The 12,209-nt window shown below is 35.7% G+C and overlaps 1 protein-coding gene across 1 annotated transcript in view; it reads right to left on the reverse strand.

The window, feature by feature from the left end:
- Positions 1-12,209, reverse strand: part of LOC140155910 (conserved oligomeric Golgi complex subunit 7-like) — a 53,545-nt gene that overhangs the window by 36,360 nt on the left and 4,976 nt on the right. The window contains exons 3-16 of the mRNA XM_072178927.1: positions 12,055-12,099; positions 10,886-11,026; positions 10,277-10,366; positions 9,723-9,791; positions 8,982-9,017; positions 8,544-8,664; positions 7,934-8,016; positions 6,851-6,961; positions 5,888-6,040; positions 5,328-5,379; positions 4,687-4,814; positions 3,816-3,890; positions 2,291-2,356; positions 726-876 (exon numbers count right to left, since the gene is read on the reverse strand). Coding sequence (XP_072035028.1) covers positions 726-876; positions 2,291-2,356; positions 3,816-3,890; positions 4,687-4,814; positions 5,328-5,379; positions 5,888-6,040; positions 6,851-6,961; positions 7,934-8,016; positions 8,544-8,664; positions 8,982-9,017; positions 9,723-9,791; positions 10,277-10,366; positions 10,886-11,026; positions 12,055-12,099 — 1,321 coding nt within the window. The remainder of the gene's footprint in view (positions 1-725; positions 877-2,290; positions 2,357-3,815; positions 3,891-4,686; positions 4,815-5,327; positions 5,380-5,887; positions 6,041-6,850; positions 6,962-7,933; positions 8,017-8,543; positions 8,665-8,981; positions 9,018-9,722; positions 9,792-10,276; positions 10,367-10,885; positions 11,027-12,054; positions 12,100-12,209) is intronic.

A 12,209-nucleotide genomic window follows, 5' to 3' on the forward strand; every position in this document is an offset into this window, starting at 1 on the left:
TTCTTCTTGTTGATCATATTATGACACCTCAAGCATGTGACTGCTCACAGAATAATAAAAGGCCATTTTACAGCATGCTAGGTCACAATTAGATGTTCAAAAATGAAGTCACAAAGACGTTTTTGCGGCCATCTTTACTCCCATGGCAAGTTACACGCATGATGATATATAATTTAGAATTGCAACATACTAAACAAATCAGCCTCTGGCAATTGAGATTGAGAATTTCCACTCTTCTGTTCACTTGACTTGTTCTTTCTATATTTTTTCTTCTCTCTTCATATACGCCAGCATGCCTGTATATAGGATTTTTAGCATGGCTTGTGCGTTTTACTTGAGCCTGGTCCCATCAGGACCCAAGTGTGTCTTCACACTGTGCAACCATTTACACAAACAAGCAAACAAATATGCCATTACTTCATACATCAGGCTGGATCAAGAGGCGTCACTCACTTTCAATTATTATTTGTATATTTGGCACATACAACTTTTTCTACATCACATTATAGCTATTCTTTGGTTAACCTCAAATTCGGTAGTGACATCACTTCTTCTTCACGGTTGCGCTGCAAGTATTCCAGCAAACTGTCCTTGCACATGTGTATGTATGCTCTTTGCGATTAATATTCCCCGCACGGTTTGATATCGTGACTAAAGAAATACGCACCTACGTCACTTCCAAACTTGAGGCGAACCAATGTATATGAATTCTGGTACATACTTACCACAAGTTTGAATGATTTTCAAAGCATGCTGAAATTTACTCCAATCTTCTCCTAACTCTCCCTCTGGGGACGCCATGCTGTCCAACCCACATGCAGCGTGAAGCATGTTTAATGCACTGTCAAATTTCTTGCAGTAATTGCTGATCAGGGTCTGAAATCAAGAACAGAGATTGACAAGTGAGACCAGGGGTCCATTTCACTCAACTTTACGAAGATCCGTAATTCTACAAATTATTCGTAACTTTCGACATATCATAAGTTACATTTCACTAAACTTACTTAGGAATGGTTCTCTTTGTCAGTATTAGGGATTTACTACAGGGACCCGCCGTAAAGTTACGTCTACTAAATGGGTATTCATAACTTACGAACATTTACTTGAGTTACAAAGGGTTAAAAGTTTAGTGAAATATACCCCTGGGATTGATATACTACCAAACATATTGTAACTCTTCTATAGGATTTACATATTAGAGTTATAATGGATTTGGACTTATGACAGGTTAAAGGACTCACAAGACCAAGAACATGTGGGCAGGCCTTATATTGAGATAAAGGACTGGAAATGATACACACAATAAAAATTACCATTTATTTATCAAAGCAGGTGCAGTGTTAAAAAAGAAAGTGGACCCTCAAGCCAATTTAAAAGCTCCTGAAAGTTTACAAATGTCTGTAGGTTTCACACATAAGGGATCGAATGGGCTTTGAAATGCTGGCTTATTTCCAACAGGGACAAAGTGACTCCTAGTTACGGTTTGTAAACATATATTTTGAAATGTTCTTGGTTCTGTGGGAATGGATCACAAACATCTCATGCATTCTGTTAAAAGTCATTCCACTTTTGAACTGGGCTCAATTGTATGCAAGTAATGAATTTGTTGTCATTTGAAATGAATCCTATTATTGTAAAAAGATATATTATTAGCTATAATTATGTTAACCAAGTTGTAATGACATATGGCTGTTATCAGCTTAATGTAACCAATTACCTGATTTTATATTCAGAGTTGACCTGAATTATATACTCACTACCTAATCTATACTAACCCAGAGATGTAATGAAAATAAAACAAGTTATGTTCTACCACAATGGTTTGATTCTTGACAGTTAACTGGCTGATCCCTTTCTGCAATTTTCCAATTAAGATGATCACCTCAGCAAACATATTTGTGACATTTGGGTAACCTGGCAGTGAATGGATAATGTCACAGCCTATTTGGGTAACCTGGCAGTGAATGGATAATGTCACAGCCTATTTGGGTAACCTGGCAGTGAATGGATAATGTCACAGCCTATTGTAGACATATCAATCTATATGTATAGTTGCCATGACCCTTGTGTACTTGGCAAGCATAGTTCACACAGCCACCCCAGAAGACTGGACAAGTGTGTCAGGTAATGAATACCTAATGAGAATTATTTAGACTTTTTCTTCACTTGTACACCACCCGCAAATTTCAAACGGGATAACTGATAGAACCTTTAACAAAAACCATAAGGCTTAATCTATTTTTAGCCCTTCATTTACCTATGTCTTAAGATATGACAACTTGGTACTTACTGTCAAAGCAGTTAGCAAAGCAGCAACACCACACGCATCTGTAAGATTTATACACCTGTCAACAGCCTGTAATAAGGAAACACATTTGTTTTGTTTTTCAATTAGTGCACTTTGGGGCAGGTTCATTTTGTTGAAATCACAGGTGAAATGGTGTTGTCAAACACTTGGAGAACTTGTGCAGTTGCCAGCTTTCAACTGTATATGTGTACATCCACATCAAAACGATGCACTTGTCGGCTGCTACATGTGTCTCATTTCAACTGGCTAGAAAAAATACCAGACTCGTCGTAAGTGGAGGTCACTTCAAATCATCCCCAATGTCACATATGGCAAGGAGTGTCCTCTGTATTCCTAAAACATGCGACTTGGGAATGATTTGAAGTGATCTCCACTTGAGATGAGTATGGTGTTTAAACTAAGCTATTATGTAAAAAGAGACACGTGTAGCACCCGACAAGTGCATCGTTTTGATACGGATGTACACATATGTGTTTTTTCCCAATGCCCTTGACTATAGTCCATATGTGACCAGCTCCAACAAAACCCGGAACAAGTCGCCAGACATATTTTTGAGTTATAGGCCTTTAAAGATGATATTCTCATAAAAAAAAAATTAATTTTGGAATCCTTAATTTGGTGGTATTTGACTTGGGACTAAGTGGACTTTCAAATACTTGAAAGTACTTATTTCAAAGAGATTTATTTAATCAATAAATAACAATTGAACTATGATAATCCCTATTCAATCCAGTGTAATTGGCCTATTACTCCGAATAGCAACTTCGCAAAAATATAAAGGTATCCTTTACAAAATTATCCATATCTTGAAAAGTATTGTTGCTTTTTATATAAGTTTGGTATTATTTTAAAGCTTATTGTCCCGTGCTTACATTTTCATTAAAATCAAATCATGAAATGTTAAAAATGCGACTTGTTCCTGGTTTTGTCAGAACAGGTCACATATACCTTCCTTGAGTCAGCAAAGTAAAAATTTTCTCAAAAACTGTAAATATTTGCAGGAATCTGTTATGCTAGTTGGATTCCTACATCATTTCCTTTCTGAAAATGTATACCTTTATATACTTCTCATCATTACATTTAGAGATACAATAAAAAGCAAAATCTAAGTTACTGACCCAAGAAAGGTTTACAGACTATACAAGCTATGAAGGTAAGATAAGGACATTCCTGGCTCCACCATGTTTGAGTGATGCTCATGGACAACAAAACGAGGATTTTAGCAAATAATAAGTATGCACATGCTTGCCAAAGGTGTGTATATAATGTAGGGTGCTGGCTATGCCCAATAACTGGTACATGCACAAATCTTTATCTCACTCATGCTTTCAGACAGATTATTGTTTCATTTCGGGCATTCGCCAAAAGTGCAAGAGGCACACCTTGCTTAACTTCTTTGGTCATACTTTTTTGTGCTTGTCATGTGCTCAAGCATGATATAACACTTTTTCCATGAGAAATAATTGTGCGGAACCTCAGTGGCAGCCTAATAACTTGCTACTCTTACCTCATTTGCTAATCGGAATAATTTGTTGACTGAATCAGCTAATAATTGTGTGCAGTCTATCAGGTCACGCTTTTCCTGTTGTAAAAAAAGGGATTAAATAAGATTCATAATATCAAATCATTTCATGATGCATGTATAACAAACAAATATTAGATTAGATAAGAACATTTTATTAAAAACATTAAACATTGCTATGTGGGGGTAGACTTTGTGGCACATTTTATACAAATATGTTTGTCTCATCTTGCACTATTTATTGCCTCCAAGCTGGATGAGATCTTACAAGGAACCTTTTCTAGCTGGATCAAACATAAAATAATTCCATGTTCCATCATTACAGTTTGGTGGTGGTTGGCTTTGTTTGTGTGAGAGATTGAGAACCCTGCTTGTCTCTGTTCTGCATGTCACATGTTCTAATCCATTCAGGCAAAAAGTACAATTTTGAAAATTGTGTATTTTGTATCATATATCACTGTCTGAAAGCTATTAAAGTGGTTGTAAAGTCATTGTATTTCTATATATAGTTTTGGCCACTTACTGTAGGTATCCAAGTTTCTATGTAAGTTGGCCTATGTGCGCAAGATCATGACACACAATGATCCTTGGATAATACTGGCACTAATGCAGAGAGATACGTTAATCAACTTACCATTGATATAGCACCTAATTCTTGTGTTTGGCATATTTGAACAAGATCATGAGACACAATGATCCTTGGATAATACAGGCACTATGCAGGGTGATCCGTTAATCAACTTATCATTGATATAGCACCTAATTCTTGTGTTTGGCATATGTGTGCAAGATCATGAGACACAATGATTCTTGGATAATACAGGCACTATGCAGGGTGATCTGTTTATCAACTTACCATTGATATAGCACCTAATTCTTGTAGCAGATATTCTTCTTCCAGTTTGCCATATTGTAATAGGTATGGTACATACGGTGCATGGATAGCATTCACTAAGTCTTCTATGTAAGTACCTGGCGTTGACCCTGGGAATCATAAAACATTCAAAGTCAACTACAGTTTGATCAGCTTGTAATTGGCGGGCCTTATAACAACGCGGATTAATATCAATATATTTTATTTTTAGAATTGCCTTGTGACATTTCGCCAGAAGCATCACAAACTATTTTAATAGTTTAAAATTGAAGTCCTATACTTTTTCTACTATTAGGTCAACTATATCACATTTAACATCGGTCTACTTTCGGCATATTGATAAGAGCCTATCAATTCCCGCCAATTACGAGCTGATCAAAGTCACTTTGGGTGGGTGCTAATTTTTACATTGTTTCGGCCTACATTACGTAAAAAATGCCCAAAATATTCATCCATTATCATCAGTATGTCATATGTTTCAGACCATGATTCAGATTTGCATGGGCAGGTAATAAACTAATATCACAGTTTGCTTGTTTTAATGTTACTGGGTGGGCACTTAATGGAACAAATATAGCACATCATAAACATTACAATTACAACCAGATATTATCAAATCTTACCTGCAGTAGATGATATAGCAGTCTCAAGTGTTTTAGCAAATCTTGTGGTTATCTGATAGAAAAAATAAAAAGTTGTACAAAAGTTTCACTTTCAAGTTAAAGACAGACAGGTGAAACTGCATTTTGAAACAAAATAAGCAGCAGTGTATGTTGTCACATCATCAAAGAGGCCTTGATATGTTTATCCTTTTGAGTGATTGGCAGTACTTTTTCACGAATTATGTCATAGAGAAGCTCACTGAGTTCTGTACCCTTATATCTTACTTTATAATGAAAACAATTTGGATCAAACCCATACACAATTACACATGTAATATAAAGCAATAACAAATTTACTACATCTGTGTTACCATGTCACATCCCTTTAAAGGGTCCTCAGGTCTACCGTCTTATACCACTAAATGCTCATGTTTTAAGCAGTCTGGGTACCACCAAGCAAGAGCCTATCTTTACACAAGATCCCATCCTTAAACAAAACCCCACAAAGGACCCATTCAGAACAACCTGCTGCTGCAATGCATGAATGAACCCTACTCTTTACCTCGGTTCATTTTTCTTACCTGTCTAAGATCTATAAGGTTTATTAATGTGTTGTCTTCTAACGCTGTGTCCATACATGCTGGTAATGATGGCTGTAGGCTTGATAAGGTCTGAGTTAACATCTCACTTACAACACGGATAGATTCAGGAAACACCTGCTCACACCATTTCACCTGTAATTTACATACATTTATGGTAAATCAATCAATCAATCAATCAATCAATCAATCAAGTGGGATTTTAATGAATCATATAATCAATCAACCAATCAATCATACGATCTATCAACAACCATATAAACAATCAGCCAATTAATTGCATTCATGAATGAATGAATGAAAAAGGAAGAGTTCCGATACAAATGTGATAAATACCATTTTTCAAACCTTCTTGAGATTTGGCCACCAACATGTGCCATATATTGCCGGCTTTAAATTGACATCCTACTAAAAAATCCAAGGCAAATTTTTGAAAACACAATTAAAAGTATTACATATTTTCCATATATCTTCTTCATATTTGACCAGTTATATTTGCTAATATATCTGATTGAGAAAAAGGGACTATCTGTACTTCAATGGAAAATCAATGTAAATCTTATATAATCTGATCAGGTTGAGTCATAATTTTTTATTTCAAAGTGCAGCTTCCACAGGGCCGTTCCGACCATTAGGCCAGGTAAGGCGGTCGCCTAGGGCGGCAAACGTAGAGGGGCGCAAGAAAGGGGCGCAAAAAAGAAAAAAACGGGAATGGAGAAAGAAAAGGGAAGAAAAAATATCAATTTAAGACCGATATTCAATATCATTATAACCAAAACTAATTAGTGGTAAGCCCTATTTGTGCACATTTTTGCTCGCTCCGCGCGCAATTGTTTCACTTCCACTTTTTTGGTATGCTCTGGTGGGCGGCAGGGAGAGGCTTTGCCTAGGGCGGCAAAATCCCTAGGAACGACCCTGAGCTTCCATTTGATTCAAGTTCCTCACCTCTTTATGCCATGTTGCCACTAGTGTGTCATAGAAGCTAGCCAGCCATTCAGCTAATGGTTTATCTGCATTTTGTTCTTGTAATGTTTGCCATTGTTGTAACAGTGATGTCTGGAATTACATAAAATATTTAAATATATAAGAGTAAATAAATAATTGAGGCTAAGGTAAAGAGACGATCCTGTATAAACAGTGATCAGAGTGCCCATCTCTCTTTCATTGGGCCAGACTCCTCCATGTAATGTTGCTATGGTGGGATCGCTACATCTCCTCCATAGCGAGTCTGTTACCTTCCCAGCATTAAAGAATGCCGGTACACCCACGATCGCTACTTGGAAATTTTTAAGTTTTTTGTTACCAGCACTACGCTTGCGCGATTGCACAGTATAGGACCAGAACCAGAAAGAGGTGTTCCCAATTCTTTCTTATACAGGGGATCTTACTGCAACTGAAGGCCCGAAGTGCAAGTGAGGCAACTCAATTTTCCTGAGAAGTTTCAAACCACATCCTTATCTTGTACACATTTTGTAGACCTAGACCAAGTTAACATCTTTAACGAAGACTGCAGGTTGTATATGTGAGGAACCATGGAGGCTCTCTATACCAAAAAGGAATCATCACTCTAACACGACCGGGAATAGTTTAAACAGCAGGGAGAGCTTGTTATCAGGTCAAAGGTCACAAAGACTTGTATACTGCATTTGTGCAGTCAGTGCACATTTCACTCTGTGCAGCTTCAAAATGCAAGGGCCCACTCAAAACGCTGGTGCACATACGTCACTTTAGTTTAAAGGGCTTGATTAAGTGCCCTTGCGAAAAGGCAATCTTTATGCATTGACATCATCAGAGACAAAGCAGTATACTTATGGGTTTCATTTGTAGTTGACCAACTATATAGTTTGATAGCTACATAAGATCATTCTTCAAGACATAAAACTAGTTATGCATTACCTTTGAAGTTAATTTTCCTTTACAATTAAGCTTTAACAAAACACATGTGAAGAAACCTCTTATGTCATGGGCATGTGTTGATAATGTGACAACATGAGTGAAGTAGATATCAGGCAAATAACTTTGTCTCACCTTGTGGCATTTGTAGTAGTAATTATACAGCTGAGGTAATCTGTCAATATCTGAAAATATTTTCACATACTGCTGGGTTGATTCTGTAATAAAATAATATCATACAGTAATAAAACACACCATCTTGATCTCAACTGACCGTTGGTATGAATCTGTCATCTTGATACCAAAACAAGTTTCTTCCTGCAAATGCATATGCATAAAGTGCATTGTGATAATTAAACCATTTGTATGAAAGGTGTACGCACACACAACAAATGAACACTTGAAAGGTAGAACCTCATTTTGATATGACTGTGCAAGGATCAATACATACATTCACAATAAACAAACCTCTGTGATTTCCAGCTGCAGTTACTGCTACTTTAGTATAATGATCTAACTTCATCATTGAATTTGTCAATCAGAATAAATACAACACTGTATAATGAATAGTGCCAACACTAGGTGATTCACTGTACCGCTTGTGGCCCTACTCAACAAACAGTATATGATCATATTTATGCAAACAATTTGTGTGACTATTATATTGGGGAATTTCCTTAACTTAATGTATGATGCTATTTAAAGTCCTAATACTATGGTTTCTCTATCATAATCAAATATCTACCTAATGAATGTGTGTTGAAAGCGCTGACAAGTTGAGGGCTCAGCATAGCTTCCAATCTATTTTTCAGTGTTTCTAGATGTTGACATCTCTCCTCATAATCACCACAATGTGCTAGCATACTCTGGAACAAGAAAATGGAAAACAACATGTCCTTCAATTTCATGACATTTCTGAACAAAAATAAAGATGTATCCAACATTTCTACAGATATATGAATAAATTCTTGATGATTCATGTATTATATCTGATTTTGCCTGTCAACTTTTCCTACTATCAGTTTAGATTCAAGTCTCAATTTAATTAATCTTATTACGTCTATACCAATGTCAATGTGTTAGCTGACTATTTTGGTGCACATTGAAAGCCCTTTGTAATGGTATAACTATGTAAATGTATACCTGCTAAATATTAAGATAAAAATACCAAACAAGTTCTTACCAGGCTGTGCTGCATTGCCATAAGCTTATCTGCAATCTGAAGAAAACAAACAAAAAGACTTTAAATTATGAAAATAATGTTTGTAATAATTATGATAAAAATTAACAAAACTATACCAACAACAACATAATAGAAGAATAGTTCATGAGTGTATGAGAACACTGAATTTCTGTAGTTAGTATTTAAATTGTATACTATATATGACGCTTAACACTCATTTTTAAGTACACCTCTGCTGAAATCAGTCTTGGCTATCAAGGTGGTATGAGTTATGCACATTTCATACATGTACTAAGCAGTTACAGCCAACATATTTCCGTCGTTTGATCGGAAAAGCGACTGCCAATATATTGATCCGAATTTGCTAGCATGGCCCAACATCATCACAATTTTCAAGTAACACAGCTAGCACTAACTGAATGCTAGTAGTGTTGTACAATGGCAAACAGTGTTTGGTCACTATGAATTTTCCTATCACTAGCTGCAAATGCTAGTATGTTATTGGCATTAAACTGCTTGTGATTCACAGACTGGTATAAAAGCTTACTACTAATCAACACATCTGTTTTCACTTGCATAACAGAGTAATATACACACAATAAAATGTCATCAAAACATGTTGACTGACTACCACAGGGTCATGTATGATGTGATCATAATGTATCTCGGAACGATTTCAGCACTATTAAATTTTTCTGTTTGTAATGAATTGAGTTTGGTTATATTGATGCATATACTTACTGCTTGTATGTCCTTACTCTGGAAAACCTCATCCACATCAGCCATTAGTGTTGTCCAGTTGTCTGCTTCCTGTTTGTGTAAGTACAAATATAGGAATTACACAATACCCACTCACAACCCAGGGGACGGTTCGCAAAACTCAGTCATAAACTTACGACAGTCATTAGTTTTACGCAATGGACTTATCAAATGATGTACATATTAAAATATAATATATCCATTAATGCATAACATATAACTGTCATAAGTTTAATAACAAGTTTTGAGAACCGGCCCACGTGTCTTAATGGCAATGTCGGCTACAGCAAAAGATAGCTTTAAGTCAAATGCAAAACATACCCTAACAAGATAACAATTGAAAATCATATTTTCAAATATAAATTTTTTTAAAGGGAGGGAACACACATAAATGAAGTAACCTGATAAAAATCAGGAGGAACATAAATGTTTGAGTGAATGTTATCCAGATCCAAACAAATGCAATTCCCCCATTCTCTCACTGGTATAAAATTTGAATGATCCCTAAATCATGGTAATAACTGAAATGAACTTACTTGCAATGCATCTGATGCTGCCTTCATTCTTGACTTAATGGCGTCGATGTCTAATAACATCTTCATGGACTGAGATGTATCTTCTTCCACCTATAACACAATCACATGTATCATACATTAATGTGAGTGTATGGATGTAATATACATGGCACAAATTATTGCACACAATAAAATGTCCTTTTTCTCATTAAGGTTTTCAACAAGATTTTGAATTTTCTTGTTACATTTCCCTCAATTTTTTTCCAAAACTGAGCATTTTTGCTTAAATTTGACCTCACAGATGGATTTGTCAAGTCTTTGCCATTCTAAATATGTATACTTTTGACAACAATGTAGCAGTTATGAGGCCCAAAAGTTTCCATAATTCCAGTGTTAAGACCACCCTATGTCTATTAAGTATTCAGTGGATATGGTCCATCTTGTGAACACAAATTCTGATTGGACAATGGCATGACTTTGGGTGTTGTCCATCAGGTCATAGATGACCCTACGTCATTGTGGACATGTCAATTATTTTGATGGGGTGGATTAATTTCAAATGGCAATACTAAATAAAACTTCACCCTCCTTTAAACATCTAAACATCTGGCTTTATTTCACTCATCCTACCTTTTTGATATCTTCTTTAACCAGTTGCATCTGTTCCTTAAGAAATGACGCCTCCTGCCTGACCGCCTCCACCTCCCGTAGAACTCTGGGTAAACTCTGCAGCGCTCCCTGGCTTGTCTCCTCAAGGGAATTATTGACCTCCTAAATAAAAATTAATAAAATGTTGCTCTCTACAAAATTCTGAAATTATCGTTATACAGAGTGTGTGCAATTAATTTTACAAGAAAATAAATTAAATACAAAACAACAGCACCAAACATTTATAATGTATGCACATCTGCAAAAAAATACATATGGATCATGCAGAGCTAGTATAAAGCAAAATTAAAAACAATATGAGCAAAAAAATAAATGAAACCAACAGCATTGCATTTGATTATAAATAAGCAATTGTAATGAGTTGAGTATTGAGTTTTGACTTGAGAAGAAGACAGTGATTCAGAAAGAATATCACAAATCCTCATCAATTATAAAGGACAAATGGGAGCACAAAAATTATATGCTGGACCATTTTGACATTCATTTTTGTATTCACCTGATAAACTGCTAAATTAGAAATATTTGGCTTGACTCAGACCACCCATCCATGCATTGTATTTTTGTGCTTTCTATATCTCTGAGAACTACTAATTCAGAATCTGTCTGGTGCCACTGTGGTATTTAGTAAATAATTGATCACCTACATACCAGGGTCATACTAGGTTAAAATATAAGTGCTCCAATTTCACTTCAAAATATATCAAATTATTTGCTGAGGCTTTAGGATCTCAAAAATTGTTAAATTCTTCTCCGCAATGTGGCCTATGGTTCTGACTTTAAGTGGCTTCATAGGTCAGGGGTCAATTTTCAAGTTGTACACAGCTCCAAAATTTAAAAAGTAGCTCTGTTTTAATTGAAGCAATTTATTCAACTATACAAAGAGATTTATAAAAAAGAATAGTTTGCACTTTATAAAAAAGAATAGTTTGCACTATATCCACATGAAGACACTGTGGCCTGTCAAACTATTATCGCGATCGCCATAATGAAAATTTATTATTATATAGATGATAATAACATTATCGTGAACATGCTAGTTGATAGTGCAAACTATTCTTTTTCTGAGTCACTTTGAATAGTCTGATATTTATGGAGACTTGTATGTCTTAGTTATGAAATATTACACTTACCTGGATGAATAGCTGAAGTTTCATCACAAGAGTAGCTGCATGAGCCTGAAAAAAAATCATTATACATTATTTCTATGGCCTGCATGCAGCCTAGTGCATAATTATCCAGTTCGCTAATATGTATACTCAATGTAAAAGGACTCTTGCTTCCTAGT

The sequence above is a fragment of the Amphiura filiformis genome, chromosome 6 (genome assembly GCF_039555335.1).
Source record: "Amphiura filiformis chromosome 6, Afil_fr2py, whole genome shotgun sequence".
NCBI lineage: Eukaryota > Metazoa > Echinodermata > Ophiuroidea > Amphilepidida > Amphiuridae > Amphiura > Amphiura filiformis.